General features: G+C 44.4%; 1 protein-coding gene across 3 annotated transcripts in view; it reads left to right on the plus strand.

Moving 5' to 3' along the window:
- bcam (basal cell adhesion molecule (Lutheran blood group)) overlaps positions 1-16337 on the plus strand; it is a 278932-nt gene that overhangs the window by 76265 nt on the left and 186330 nt on the right. For 2 of the 3 annotated variants that reach the window (XM_052144479.1, XM_052144478.1), the window contains exons 9-16: positions 4022-4137; positions 4370-4511; positions 8908-9032; positions 9178-9319; positions 13234-13272; positions 14269-14289; positions 14706-14847; positions 15671-15770. In XM_052144479.1, the coding sequence (XP_052000439.1) occupies positions 4022-4137; positions 4370-4511; positions 8908-9032; positions 9178-9319; positions 13234-13272; positions 14269-14289; positions 14706-14847; positions 15671-15770 (827 nt within the window). The remainder of the gene's footprint in view (positions 1-4021; positions 4138-4369; positions 4512-8907; positions 9033-9177; positions 9320-13233; positions 13273-14268; positions 14290-14705; positions 14848-15670; positions 15771-16337) is intronic. The other variant, XM_052144480.1, reaches the window with a different exon arrangement.

The raw sequence follows: 16337 nt of genomic DNA on the forward strand, positions 1-16337 counted from the left end.
CCGTCGTCTCCTCCTTTGGAGCCAGCAGCGACTCAAGTCTGCTCAGGTGCTGTGCAAGGTCAGGGAGGACGAGGAGCAAGTCACCTTAGTGACCCCCTATTGGCCCACTCGGACTTGGTTCTCGGATCTCACACTTCTCGCGACAGCCCCTCCCTGGCGAATTCCCCTGAGGAAGGACCTTCTTTCTCAGGGACTAGGCACGCTCTGGCATCCGCACCCAGACCTCTGGAGCCTCCACGTCTGGCCCTTGGATGGGACGTGGAAGAGCTAGTCGGTCTACCATCGACCGTCGTAGACACAATCAATCAAGCCAGAGCCCCTTCTACCAGGCATCTTTACGCCATAAAGTGGCGCCTGTTCGCATAATGGTGTTCTTCCCGAGCTGAAGACCGACAGAGGTGTGCAGTTAGGTCAGTGCTTTTGTTCCTACAGGAGAGGCTGGAGGGGAGGCTGTCCCCTTCCACCCCCAAGGCGTATGTCGCTGCCATCGCGGCTCACCATGATACAGTAGACGGCAAATCTCTTGGTAAGCTCGACTTAATTATCAGGTTCCTAAGAGGTGCCCGGAGGCTAAATCCCTCCCGGCCAAGCCTGTTCCCCTCCTGGGATCTCTCAGTGGTCCTCACGGGCCTCCAGAGACCCCCCCTTAGAGCCTCTAGATTCAGCTGGACTCAGGGCCCTCTCTCTCAAAACGGCCCTGCTGATCGCGCTCACCTCCATCAAGAGGGTTGGGGACCTGCAAGCGTTCTCTATCAGCGACACTTGCCTGGAGTTCGGTCCGGCAGATACATACGTGATCCTAAGACCGGGCTACGTGCCCAATGTTCCTACCACGCCCTTCAGCAGATCAGGTAGTGAACCTGCAAGGACTGGCCAGGGGCACCTCCTTAGCAGACATCTGTAGAGCAGCAGGGTGGGCAACACCTAATACCTTCGCAAAATTTTACAATCTCCGGGTTGAGTCGGTATCGTCTCGTGTTCTCTCAGGTCCGAGCCCGTAGAACTCGGTAACACGCTGATGAACTGGCCGAGGTAAAATAATGCATCTATGCGAGAAACATAGAGAGAAAAGAGGCCCGGCCAGGCTTGGCCCGTTCCCAGGTTGGCAAGCATCTCCTTGTTCCCCTCACTAGGGTAACCAGAAGGATTCTGATGACTTTAATGGGGCATTGGGGAAGGGTACGTGCAGCCTGATACCGCTGGTCGCGTTTGCACGTAAGAATACCTGCCCGCTTCTGAATCAGCAGTTCATGTACACGGCCCAGTGTATGGTATGATTTAAGTGGGACCCCTAGTGTCGCTCCACAACGTGGAGAGAGCTACAGAAGGGGAACGTCGAGGTTACGTATGTAACCTCCGTTCCCTGATGGAGGGAAAGAGACGTTGTGTCTTCCCCGCCATGTTGCTGAGCCGAGCCACTGTTGTGGCCGGACCATTTCCGGCTCCTCAGAAAAATCCTGAATGAACTCCCGTATTTGCCCGCTTAAATACCCGTATGTCCGGGGGCGGGGTATGCAAATGCCGTCTGCCAACTTCTCATTCGCCTTTTTTCATAGATCAGAGGCATATATCGGTGCTCAAGAGAGACCCCTAGTGTCGCTTCTCCGACACAACGTCTCGTTCCGTCCATCGGGGAACGGAGGTTACATACGTAACCTAGACGTTCTTTCTTCATCAAAACAGAATTTAAGATTTTAGGATTTCTTTTCAGGCCTCTTGCACTAAACAATGCAAGTGAATGTACTCGTCCAAAATGCATATTTATGACATATTGATCAAAATAATCCACACAAAAAAATAAAATAAAATAAAATTCTTCTGAACCCAAACGATTAATTATTTTTAGAAACAAAACAATGCTTATATACTTTTTAACTACAAATGTTTGCTTCCGTACATCTCTGTGATGCGCACTCATGAGAGAGATGACGTAAGCTCGTTGCTAATGTCACTCGTGGAGGAGGAGTCAGTTCAAAAACCAAAACAGTCCCTATTTGAGCCCGAATACACCGAAGCGGAACTGAGGGAGATGGAGGCAGATATCTATGGAGACATGGTGGTGCACATTTAGTAAATGCCAACAGAGGCAGAGAGCCTGTGCTGCTACAATTGGACCATAGCAATCCCACCATTGGAAAAAATTACAGAGGCAGCTGCTGAGAACACTCTTAGTCCTAGCTGCATTACCGAACATAATGGTTTTCCACCATTACTGAGCCCCAGCGTTTTAGAGTTGTTTTTCAGTTTGCCACGCATAAACTGTAAGTGCCAGAAGGACCCAGTGGCAACCTATCAGTAGTATAATATCATGTCTTGTTTGTTACTATAGCTACTATATAGAAATATATAGGCTATATGACAAAGTTTCTCATACTCGTATCCAAGTTAAGTGTGATAAGCTAGAGCTTCAATTGCTCATGATCATGTATAGGCAATTGATGAAAAGTTTAGTTTTCCCGGTGTGCATTTTCTGAAGGTTCGAGCATCCAGGATACACCAAATGACCATTCTGAACAATACACTTATATAAATACAAATCTACAGCAAAGACAATTAGTACAGTGCTCCTTCTCTTGTAATCAATGATGCGCTTCCTGCCTCCTCCTCCACGCGTGACCTTACCAACAAGCGTACGTCATCCCTCTCATGAGCACGCGTCACATAGATGTACGGAAGTGAACATTTTTAGTATAAAATATATAAGTATTGTTTTGTTTCTAAAAATAATCAATCGTTTGTGTTCAGAAGAACTTTATTTGTTGATTGGAGTCATGTGAATTATTTTGATGCACCCTAAATATGCATTATGGACAGTCAAAAAATGGAGTACATTCACTTGTATTGTTTAAAATAGGCGGCCTGAAATGAAATCCTAAAAATCTTAAATTCTGTTTTGATGAAGAAAGAAACTGGATGGCCTGAGGGTGAGTAAATTATCAGCAAATTCTGGGTGAACTATTCCTTTAAGAGTAGCTTGCATCCATGCTATGGAAAGGCAGATGAGGCAATTAATAAATGTAGGACTTAAATAGGACCGTTCTGAGAAGCATCTGAATTGTATTGGAAGATGGCATGATCAGCCAAGCGTCAGCTGATTGCGAGCATGACTTAAGTGAACTGCCTGAATGCTTGATTTATTTAAATATGTACTTGTTAAAAATGTTCAGTTTCTTTTAGCAGACAGTGTTAATTTAAAGTTTGTATCAGTTAATTATTTTTATAGGCATATGTATACAGTACATGTCATAAAATCAGTGGACATGCTGTAATTAAAAGTTGGGCAAAATCTTTTGCTGTTTTTCAGTGGACTTTTTTAAGGATTAAATGGGCAAATTCAATTCATATTAAGCTTTATTGGCAAGATAAACTTAAATATACTTTTCCATTGCATTTCCAATTATTAGTCAATATACTTCCTGGAGTTAAATTAGCTGAAGTTTAAAATATCAAAACTATGATTTTTTTTCCTGGCTGCCATTCAGTCTCTTTCATACACATGCTGGGTTTCACTTTTGATACTGATTCAGATGACAGTGAGTGAGCATTTTCATATAAGGTGAAGAGATTTTGGTAGCTTGCCCGTATCTCTCCCACACCTGGCTCACCACTTGCGGGTGAAGTCTCCATTCTCCATACAGTAAATCCTTGTCTATTTTGCCTAAGACACGCATTGCTCATAATGAATAAGCATGCACTATTCCACACAATTAGTTTCTGTGGTAGGATGTGCATTCGAGTCTAGCGTGTACCTCCTGGAAATTTATATATGGCAATTTTAGCCATTGAAAGCAGGGAAAAACATTAGTGAATTTTCAGGAAGTGAAAAAAAACTGAATACTACATTTATTGTATTAATTTTTAAAAAAATATGTTAAACAGTCAATTACTACTCAACTAGTAATTGTTGCCTCTTAATAACATTTTTAATTTCTGTCACTGGTTCAGGTATTTGGTTGTTTTTTGTATCACTCGTTAACAACATTCACTTACAATCGCACCCTTTCTTTTGTCACTCTGTCAGATCTTGACCCTGTGGTAGTTGCTCCAGAAGGTCCTAAGCTAGCTTCCCAGGGAGATGTTGTGGAGTTTCAATGTAAGACCAAGTCTTTAGATGAATACACCTTGCAGTGGAGAAAGGCAAGTCAACATCCCTTCATCCTTGCTTAAGTTTTTGAGTGCCTTTTTATTTTGATACATTCTATCTTTGTTTCTACCAAATATCTTGATTTTGCCTCTGCCTTAGAGGTGCTTTCAGTTAGAACTACTCAATGGTACACCTTGGTTTTTGGCTGTTTCAAAGAGTGTGTGATACTAGATCATAAAAACACATTTAATTTAATCTCACTGTGTGTGTGTATGTATACTCAAGGACTCTAAGGTGCTATCGCAGACGGGTGTGTTGAGTCTGCAGTCAGTTTCTTTGGCTGATGCTGGTGTGTATGTATGTGTCGGAGCTGTACCCTCTGTGCCAGGTCTCCAAAAACAAGCCAGCGTCCACCTTACCGTCTCAGGTACTAACAGCATACACAGACACACAAACTGATTGTCATGAACAATTTTATTGTGCTTTACAAACACACAGTTTTTCATTGCATGATGAAATCTTATACTTGTTAATAGAATTGGATTTATTTCAGAATTTAAAATCACTTGCCAAAGCAAAGTGTGATTAAAAGCTGTCATCGATGTCAAAGCAGTTTGCATTCAGGAGATGGAAAAAAATATGCCCAGATATTGAGTAAACTATAAACTGTCAACAATCCCAAACAGCCAGTGCTTATTGTTATACCAGCTGGTTTCTGATGGCTAAATAATATCTTTAGATACAGGTTGGAGTTCAATGCCATAAGATTGAACTCCAAGGAATCCAAGGAAGGAAACAAAGCCTCCTGTTGTTTTGTTAAATACTGTTTATGTTCATAGTAAATCACAGTGTGGCAGGGCAGAGGGTGGGGCCGGGTTGCGATCCTACACACCCGGTCCCGTATTAGGCTAATTAAGCCTCCGAGGGATAAAGGTCGACTGCAGGGGATCGTGCGGGAGAGAGAGATCGTTTACGGACATGTCCGTCGTGTGTGTTTATGTTGTCTTTTAAGTTTATCATTAAACTATTATTTATATCGTCAAGCCGGTTCTCGCCTCCTCCTTTCCATTTCTCCCTTTACACTGGTGCCGGAAACCCGGGAAGGAGGAGGGATATGCCGTAGTAGAGTTCTTGCCACTACCGTCCACCCCAATGGAGCAGCCGCAGCCATCTGCCGGGGGACAAGGAGCCCAGCCGCCTGAAAGAGGACAATGGCCGCCGACCGCGAGGGGAGAAGGAGCTCCTAACTGACTGCCTGGAGCGGGGGCGGAGGAGTTCCCTACCAGCTGCTGAAATTCGGCAGGGTTTAAGACCGCCGACCGCGAGCGGGGAGGGGCTCACTGCTGACCGCCTGGAGCGAGAGAACCGCTGCCAGGGGCGGGGAGACCCCTTCTGTTCCCCGAGAACGCGGCGGGGCGTTCCGTCCGCCAGGGTCTGGAGGACTGCCTCTGAACCGCCCAGAGAAGCGCGACTGTCGTCCTATAGAGGGTGGAGGAGTGGCCGAGGAACAAGCTGTGGCTTATCGGAGAACTGGCGAGTAAGATTTTTTTTTTTCCATCTCTCTCTCCTCTCTCTCTCTCACTGTCGCTCTGCGTTGGCCTTTTCCCTCTTTTAAATTTTACAGTTTTGGGGGGTACTACACTGTTACAGGAAGTACCCCCCCAGTTTTATTATTTCTGTTTACCTCCCCTTGTCCCCTACCTCGTCCAGGTAGATGGGGATGACCTGCCAGCAGACTAGACTTAAAGCACGCCCTCCCCCAGGGAAAGGGGGGGGGGGTGTGTACGTCAGGCCAGGGGCTCCCCAGCCTGAGAGAACGAGGGTGGAATGTGGCAGGGCGGAGGGCGGGGCCGGGTCGTGATCCTACACCCGTATTAGGCTAATTAAGCCTCCGAGGGATAAAGGTCGACTGCAGGGGATCGTGCGGGAGAGAGAGATCGTTTACGGACATGTCCGTCGTGTGTGTTTATGTTGTTTTTTAAGTTTATCATTAAACTATTATTTATATCGTCAAGCCGGTTCTCGCCTCCTCCTTTCCATTGATCACGTTACACACAGGGAATCTAAGAAAATAATGCCAGCAAAATGTATGATTCTGACCAATGAGCTCCACAGCCATGCTCGTAGCATGTACCTAGCAAAATGTATGTTTTCCAATATCATATATAATCTTTCAAGACATCCCTACAGTGAGCATCAAAATACATTTTAGTGTAGAATTAAGGCCAAAGTATACTTTGATTTTGACGCGAACACTTAGTGTCTGCTGCTTAGAGCCTGTCTGTCAAAGTAAACTTAATTTGACCGTGAGCATACACAGGCAGTTGGCACATACATGCTACGATTAGTATGAGATACTGGACTATTTCTCTTTGGAAGTCTAGACCCATAAAGATGTCTTTATATTTCAGACTCGAGTTATATAAATGCAGGTATCTCCTGACCTCCTTACACACATTCTTGACATGCACATTTACTGTTGTTGTCTTTACCTTCATCTCCTGTTGTTTAGCGGTGATTAAATCTTCTTCTGGCGCATCTTCGTGACAGCAATGACTCAAATGTGAGTGTTGCCACCTTGTGGACTCAGTAATTAATGTAAAAAATTCCAGGTGCATGCACATTCTGGGTTTTTAAAAAATGCGCGGTTAGAAAAATCGGGCTCCGTACGTTCAGTGCTCAAGCACTCTGCTGATGATGAAATTTGCCAGACTGACCTTATACTGTGGTCTTTAGAGTCACTGTTGTGCTCTATTTTAAAATAAAACTAATAATATAAGCTATTGAACAGTTACACTGATGAGACAAAACATTATGATGACCTGCCTAATATGCTGTTGATCATATTAGGACTCATGGATTGAAGGTGTCCTGTGCTATCTGGCACCAAGACATTAGCTGCAGATCCTTGAAGTCCTGTAAGTTGCGAGGTGGAGCCACTGTGGATTGAACCTGTTGGTCCACCACATCCCACGGATGCTCAATCGGATTGAAATCTGGGGAATTTGGCGGCCAGGGCAACACCTTGAATTCTTCATCATGTTCCTCAAACCATTGTTCGGGAACAATGTGTGCAGTGTGGCAGGGTGCATTATCCTGCTGAAAGAGGCCACTGCCATCAGGGAATACCATTTTCATGAAGGGGTGTACCTGGCCTGCAACGATGTTTAGGTACAGTAGGTGTGCATGTCAAATTGACATCCATATGAATAGCTGGACCCAGGTTTCCCAGCAGAACATTTTCCAGAGCATCAAACTCTCTCCACCGGCTTGTTGTCTTTCCACAGTGCATCCTGATGCCATCACTTCCCCAGGTAAACGGCACACATGTACATGGCCGTCCACATGATGTATAAGAAAACGCTACTCATCGGACCAAGTGACCTTCTTCCAATGCTCCAATGTCCAGTTCCGATGCTCACGTGCCTATAGTAAGTGCTTTTGATGGTGGACAGGGGTCATCATCTGCACTCTGACCGGTCTGCGGCTATACAGCCACATACGCAGTAGGGTGCAATGCACTGTGTGTTGTGACACATTCCTCTCGTAACATCATTCAAATTTACTGTGACTTGTGCCACATTAGTCCTTCTGTCAATTTGGACCAGATGGGATAGCCTTCATTGCCCTAGCACATCAGTGAGCCTTAGGCTCCCAACACCCTGTCGCCAGTTTGTGGTTTGTCACTCCTCGAACCACTGTCGGTAGGTACTCCACTGCTGATTCGGAACACCTCACAAGCCTTACTCTTTCAGAGATGCTCCGACCAAGTCATCTGTCCATTACAATTTGTCCCTTGTCAAAGTCACTCAGGTCTTTACTCCTGCCCATGTCTCCTGCATTCAACACGTTGACTACAATAACTGATTGTTCGCTTACCATCTAATCTACCCAGACCATGACATATGGCCTTGTTAGGAGATGATCAACGTTATTTGCTTCACCTGTGAGTGGTCACAATGTTTTGGCTTATCAGTGTATGTTGATTTGTAATGCTGCAGTATGTGATATATACTGTATAAACAATTGGCAAGGTCTTGTACACCTTATCTGTTCCAACTGGAAAATGTTCATCCCAGAGTTGCTTTCTTGTTTCCTTGCTTTCCTGTTTTTTTCTTTCATGGAATATATAGTATTCATGGTTATAGTTCACACCTTTTCCTGGTTTTGAAAGGTTTTGAGCAGAAGAGGATGCTTTAAGTTATAACATTGGAGGGCCATTTCTAAAGTGTTCTATAAGTTCTCCCTTGGTGCCAAGCACATGGAATGCTGCATAGGATGTAGTTACTGTTTTCAGAGATGTTGACTGAAAGTTTAAGTTGTTATGACTGATGGGAGATAATGGCTGGGTAAAGGCAAAAGCTAGCATTTGTTAGGATGACCTAATGGGGGGTTTAATTTAACATATCAATCCTTAACTAATTATAATAATTATAAAACTACATTTAGTTTAAGGTGAGGTGGGTAATATCTGCCTCACTAGCAGCTCCCAAATGGAATAGCGAAGGGGTTTTCCAAACTCCACCCCAAACAGAGCAATGATTTAATAGTGCCAAGGAGACACAATATGTACACTTTTCAAGGAAATCAACCAACCAATGGACTTCTTATGTTTTTATATTAAACAGGGTTTAATATTTATACATGAAAAATCACACACATCCTGAGTTGTGTCAAGGATTTTACAACTGGGTGAAAAAGTTAAAAGAAAATTAAGGATTATCAATTGATGAGAAAGATCCTTACATTTTGCTCTCTCTATCTCTCTCCCTCTTTTACACTATCTGCCTTCTTTTTCTTGCTCTTTTTACATGTTCTTGAAGGTAAGCCTGAGATTGATGCTCCAGTGAATGGTTTGGTTGCTAAGGAGGGAGGAATGGTAACTTTCAACTGCTCTGCTCTTGGTTATCCTGCTCCACAGTTCACCTGGACACCCTCCGGCAAAGAGGTGTGTGTTTGTGTGTGTGTGTGTGTGTGTGTGCGTGCGTGCTTCGTTTGACATGGATGGACTTTAACTCAATATGATCTGTACATCAGCGAAATCTATAGTCAGTAAACTTTATATATTCATCTGTATGTTTTTGTGTTTGTAGTCAGTGACAGTAGTGGGGAATAAAGTGATCAGCACAGTGACTCTTGATGCCACGGCTGCTGTTCTGAAGGATGGTGTCACGTGTGAAGCATCTAACCAGCATGGAATAGACAGCAAGAAGTTTAAAGTGTCCGTGAAATCAGGTTAGCACTCATACTCATACATAGTGTGGTAGTGCTGTATATTGTCTACTGATTTTTTTTAATAGTAATATTAGTATGCAGTATGCACATTGCAAAATTGGTAAAATACCATAATTTCGACTTTTAGAAAGTTTATTTAGATGTTACCTCATGAGGAACATTTTAGGCTACCTGACATTATTTACAATGCAATGATAAACATTTCAAACTATACTTTGGTTCAGTGTTGTTTAACGACCTCATTATGAAGCATGTTTAATTCTGTGAGTGGCATACAGTTATCTTGGAAATATGGTTATTTTGTATTTTTTATCCAATTATGTATACAAAACGTCTTGGTTACTGTTGTAAACTCCGTTCCCTGATGGAGGAAATTAGACATTGTGTCGATGTAGTGACCTTAGGGGTCACTCTTGAGAGCCCCAAACACCTCTATTCTTATGAGAATTGGCATACCACTCCCCCAGACATACGGGTATAAAAGGAGAAAGAATGCCCACTCTCATTCAGGTTTTGTGCTGAGGAGCCGAGACAAGGTCCGGCCATTTCAGCAGCTAGTACAGCGTTGTGACAATGTCACAATGTCTACCTAACAAAACAATGTCAATGGCACATAGCCCAGCTTGATGGAGGTGAGCACAATCAGGAGGGCCGTCTTCAAGGAGAGGGCTTTGAGCTTGACTGACTTTAGCGGCTCAAAGGGGGCTCTCCGAAGGCCCAGGAGGACCACAGAGAGATCCCATGAGGGAAAGAGGCGTGGCCTGGGAGGATTCAGCATCCAGGCGCCTCTGAGGAACCTGATGATCAGTTTGCGCTTCCCTAGGGACTTACCATCTTTCTTAGGTCTTCCGCATCCTATCCAAGGGCCAGAAGTGGAGGTTCTAGAGGTCTGGGCGTGGGTGCCAGATGGTGCTCATCCCTGAGAAAGAAGTTCCTTCCTCTGGGTAATCTGCCAGGAAGGTGCTGTCGTGTGGAGCGTGAGGTCCGAGAACCAAGTCTGGGTGGGCCAATATGGGGCCACAAGGGTGACTCGTTCCACATCCTCCCTGACCTTGCACAGCTCACAGGGGGAAAGCATATTTGCCTTGGCAATTTATGTACGCTAATTTAGCTGTGTTGCCTGGCTGGACCAATACATGCTTGGCCCGGATCAATGGCAATAGCCTCCGCAGGGTGAGCAGTACAGCCAGCAACTCTAAGCAGTTGATATGCCAACCCAGTTGTGGTCCTCTCCAGGAACCAGCGGCTGCATGTCCGTTGCACACGGTGACCCAGCCCAACTTGGAGGCATCTGTGGTGACCACGATACATCTGGACATCTGCTGTAGGAGAACTTCTGCCTGCAAAAACATGAGGTCTTTCCAAGGGCTGAATAAGTGGCGGCAGAGCGGCGTGATAGCTACGTGATGTGTCTCAGGACTCGAGTCTGAAGCCAGTGCTGAAGCGGTCCTAAATGCATCAACCCGAGTGGCGTACCCACTGCCGAGGAAGCCATATACCCCAGAAGCCTCTGACAGTGTTTCAGTGGAAACGCTGTCCTCCGCCTGAATGTCTTCAGGCTGTTCAGCACCAACTGCGTGTGCTCGCTTGTGAGATGTGCTATCATTGAGACTGAGTCTAACTCCATGCCGAGAAAAGAGATGCTCTAAACTGGGGAGAGCTTTCTCTTTTCCCAGTTGACCCAAAGACCTAGACAGCTGAGGTGCCTGAGCACCAGGTCCCTGTGCGTGCACAGCAACTCTCGAGAGTGTGTTAGAATCAGCCATTCATCTAGATATGAGTATGCAGATTGCAGATGCCCACTTCCCTTAACAGGGCAAGAGCTGCCTCTGCGACTTTCGTGAAGACGCAAGGGGACAAGAAGAGGCTGAAAGGGAGGACCTTATACTAATATGCCTGGCCGTCGAAAACAAACCTTAGGAAGGGTCTAAAAGGTAAAACCGAGACATGAAAGCAAACCAATCTTGATGCCGGACGCACGTCAATATGTGTCTTAGATGGACAGGCTCTATTTTACCCTTGCGAAGAAGGGTCGCGATCTCCGCAATCTGGGTGGTGGCGTTCTCGCCCTGCACTGAAGTGAAGCGGAGCCTGGCCCGGGTCCTCGTACCTGCCCGTGAGATGGGGGGCATCAGCTTCCAGCAGGGGGCTCTACGCTGGGGCCAAGGCATGCAGGGCAGAGGCGGCCTGTCAGGCTGAGGCGGAGCTGCCTGGGCTTTCGCCGCTGGAGGGGGACGCCCTCGGCAAGCAGACGGGGTGCGGGATCTTGTGCCGCGCTGGGACAAGATATGCTGGATGGCCTCCATTTGCTTCTTCACCACCGAGAACTGCTGGGCGAAGTCCTCAATGGTGTTGCCGAAAAGTCCAATCTGGGAGATGAACACATTGAGAAAGCATTTTTTGTCAGCGTCCCTCATCTTGACCAGATTCAGCCACAGGTGGTACTCCTGGATCACCAAGATGGATATCGCCTGCCCGAGTGCTCACGTCATGACCTTCGTCACCCAGAGGGCGAGGGCGGTCACCAAGCTTAGCTCCTGCAGCACATCGGGATCAGGATTACCCACGTGCAGTTTTGCTGAAACAGGTGCAGCAAGCTGAAAGCGCTCAGGGGAGGGTGGATGGTTCCAGTCCAATCCGATACTCGCAGTGGCCCAGGCAAGCATGGTGGTCAGCTCTGCGTCAGCCTCAGACTGGGCGGGCAGACCCGAAGGTGGCATCCCAGTCGAGTCCTCAGAGTTCGACATCACCAGAGCGCTCTCAGATGCAACGATTGAAGACTCATCGTGCACTGAAAGAGACGTTAAACTGGCCATGAGGCAGGTCGATCTCATTTCTGAACCGGATGGGAGCAAACGAGCGTGCTGGGGAACGGGAGGTCAGTGGGGAATTACCTGGCAAGACGTGCCCATTGATCTCCCCAAATTGCCTCCAGCGCCAGCCGGGCCTTCCTCATACCCGTGGGTAGAAGGCACAGCACGGAGGGACGGCAAGAATGGCTTTACCACTTGGAAGAAGGAAATCCGTTACCGCAACGTTGCTCGCAATGAGAACATGAACCATCCACAAACATTGCCTCAGACTGCCCAGACACGTGAAGCAGCGCCCATGGCAGTCGGAGGTAAAGAGATGACGACCGCATCCAGGAATCACACAAAGACGGAAAGGCATCTTTATAAAGACACATCTTTAAAAAGACGTTCAATGTCAATGTGTGTGCTCCAATAGAGAAAATACACTCTTTAGCATGAATATACACTCTTTTTGCTGCGTCGAAGGGCCCAGGGGCGAAATCTGCTCTCGTCATGCAGAAGGAGAGAAAGCCGCTGGAAACACGCTGTATATCCAACAGCATATGCTTCTTAAGAGGTGAATGGAACAGCAGTAGTATTCAGCTCACTGATAGTCTCCGAAGAAAAATCTGAATGAGAGTGAGCATTCCTTCTCCTTTTATATCCGTATGTGTATGTGGCATGCAAATTCCTCTCGCCAATTCTTATTGGCATTTTCTCAAAAGAATAGAGGTGTTCGGAACTCTCAAGATGACCCCTAGTGTCACTAAATTGACAACTTAGAGTGAGTGACAGAAGGGGAACTTATCTTTTGGAACACTGGTCAAATAATAAATCAAGAAAATGCTAATACAGTACAGGGTAAGGGTATGCTTAGTGTGTGTTTTTCGCAATGTGTTTTGTTTGTATGCTGCACATTTTGGCAAATTTAGTAAATTATATGTTTTTATGCACACAAAAATATTCACATATTGTGCACAGTATGCATACTGCATACTTATAGTAGACAGTATGCCATTTTGAATACAAATTGTATCTTCATATACTCAGATTTACTTGCAAAGTCTCAAACTATTATTGCCTGCATTCTCTAAACTCATGCTTTTTGTTACCTCTGTGTAGATCCAGTGACAGACGCAGTAGGCAATACCGCTAACCGAGGTAGACACTTGTCCCAACTCTCTCTGCTCATTCCCTTCTTTTCAAGAATCTTTCTTGTACATACTCTGTGATCTAGCTCTCCAGCTCTGTACATTGTATATTATGTACTGTTACCAAATACTGTGTATATTGTATTATGTATGTGAACTTTTTATGATGTCCGTCCTAAATTTTGTGGATGCTGCACCTTTCACTTTTCCCTCATTTGGGACAATAAAGGACTCTGTTCTATTTTACTTTTCTGTCTTTCCTTCCTCTCCATGTCTGGAGTGTGTCTCTTAATACTGTCCTGCTTTCCTTCCATCCTCGAACGATTGGTGAGGTGTTTAGTTTGTGTGTTTATTGTGTCACTCGTGTGTGTGTGTGGGACATGTTCCTGGAGCAACATCTTTGTTAGTCCTAGAACAAACATTTCCTATCAACCAATCATATTTTAGGGATTGGGGAAAGGGTAGGGTCAGGGTTAGGCTTTTTTATTAACCAATCATTTCCATCTGATTTTAGAGGTAATCAAATGCGTATGACTTTCTTTCTTTCGCAGAACACAAAATGAGATGTTCAAACACTCATGACAGACTAAAACATACTTCACTTTCATTACATCTTTTTTCCACAGTGAAAGTGATGGTGAAGGAGGCTGTCATTCTGAATAACAACTCCTTTTTTGTTCCACGAAAAAAAGAAAGCCATACAGGTTTGAGTCAATGAGGACAGAATTTTCATTTTGGGTGAAATATGCCTTTAACAGTTAATGTTAGAGTAAGGGTTTAGGGATAGGGATAGGATTAGGAACTTGATTCTTTGACAGGAATGTTATTCCAGGGCCAGATGTTTATGTTAATCCAGGTACACATATTACTTAGCAAAATCACAGTTTGTTTGTCTTCATATTGGTGATGGGCCTAATTGTGTCTATGTGGGTTAATAGTGGAAGGTTTTTTTGTGTGTGCTGTTCAATGGGACTCAACTTTCTTTTTCCCATAATGCTGCTCAAAGGAAACCCCGTGTTTAAAACAGGTCTGTATAACCCATGTTGCTATTCTGTCTTCCAGTGGATGTGCGTGAGAACAAGAGAGGTTGTGTTTGTGCATGATTGGTCATTTGCCTATGGTGTGAGATTGTGTGTTTGTATATTAGTTCTCAAATCGTGACCTTATATATCACTAACTATCCTATGGCTCTTTCAAAAAGAACAATCCCTTATTATTCTGGATTACTTCCTCCCCACCTTCCGCAACCTCGCCCATCCCCCTCTATGTGTCCCCCTTTCTCTTCCTCTCCCACCCAAATTCATCACTTCTTCACCATTTACCACCAACCCAACTTTCACCCCCCTTTCTCTACCTCTCCCAACTCATGACATCTCATTCTCTTCTCTTTTTCTGTCCTCCATGACCATACTCTCTCTCTTTATTCTCCTTCGCTCTTCTCAGCGGAAAAACAGCAGGCAGGTTCAAGCACAGTCGTGATTGCCGTGGTGGTGTGCGTTCTACTGCTCCTTCTGTTGGTGGCTCTGCTCTTTGTCCTCAGTAAGAAAGGCAAGCTGAGCTGCGGGAAGAAGGACAAGAAGGATGTGTAAGTAAAACAAGATGCAAACAATATTTAACCAGCATTAAAGGGCTAGTTCAATAGTTTCAAAAATCAACAAATTTCTCCCCCTCATGCAATCCCAGATGTGTTAGACTTTCTTTCTTCTGCTGAACACAAAAGATTTGTTAGAAAAATATTTCAGCTTGTATACATACAATGCAAGTGAATTGGTACTAAACTGGTGAAGCTCCAAAATCACATAAAGGCATCATATACAGTAAGTAATCCGTAAGACTGCAGTTGTTAAATCCATATCTTCAGAAGCAATATGATAAGTATGGGTGAGAAACAGATTGATTACTATTGATCTACACTTTCACATTCTTCTTCTTTTGTTTTTGGTGATTCACATTCTTTGTGCATATCGCCACCTACTGGGCAGGAAGGAGAATTTATATTAAAAAAGTTAAATACTTTACTATAAAAATTTAATATTATAAAAACTTAAATATTGATTTAAATATTGGTTTCTCACCCAGACCTATCATATAATTTCTGAAGATATAGATTTAACATCTGCAGTCTTATGGATTACTTTTATGCTGCCTTAATATGCTTTTTGGACCTTCACATTTCTGTCCACTATTCACTTGCATTGTATGGACCTACAGTGCTGATATATTCTTCTAAAATCTTAATTTGTGTTCAGCAGAAGATAGAACGTCATATGCATCTGGGATGGTATGAGGGGGAGTAAATGATGTGAGAATTTCCAGTTTTGGGTGAATTATCCCTTTAACATAGGCCAGGTTTTATGCCACATGTACTCATTGTCACATATTCTTTATCTGTCACTCCGTGTCTTTAGGGCATCTGGGGAGGTAAAAGGTGGTATTGTGGTGGAGATGACAAACAATGACAAAGGCAACGAGGATTCCAATCTGCTAAAAAAACCTACTGTAGAATAGGTAAGGGGTCAAAAGACCAGGAAAATAATTTAAATTACAAAAGTCTTAAAATGTCATGGAAATGTCTTTATTGAATATGTTTTTGTTTTTTTAGCTGTACTTTAAAATAGTTGTTCAGCTAGATATTGCTCTTGTTTAGAGCATGTGTTAAGTCAAACTTGCTCACAAGCCATAGTGATGTACATTTTGTGAGCAAAGCATTGTCTTGTGTCTGTCCTTCTCAAAGAATTCACCAAACTGGTTCACAATGCAGTCAAAATTATTCATTAGTGTAAAGGGATTTAGGCGAGAACCGGCTTGACAATATAAATTAGATTTAATTAAATAAAAAGACACACACAAACACACACAGGGCAGCTGCCCGTAAATACACTGTCTCTCTCATCAACGTCCGCAGTCAACCTTTATCCCTCTCGGAGGCTTGATTAGCCTGATAAGGGACCGGGTTTGTAGAATCATGACCCGGCCCCGCCCTCCACCCTGTCACAATTAGCAAATACGATTTAAAAAAAATCCTAATGCAGTAATCACAAAGTACTGGAAAGTTCATGGAGATTTGTTGATTAA

This window comes from Xyrauchen texanus, chromosome 15 (assembly GCF_025860055.1).
Source record: "Xyrauchen texanus isolate HMW12.3.18 chromosome 15, RBS_HiC_50CHRs, whole genome shotgun sequence".
Lineage (NCBI taxonomy): Eukaryota > Metazoa > Chordata > Actinopteri > Cypriniformes > Catostomidae > Xyrauchen > Xyrauchen texanus.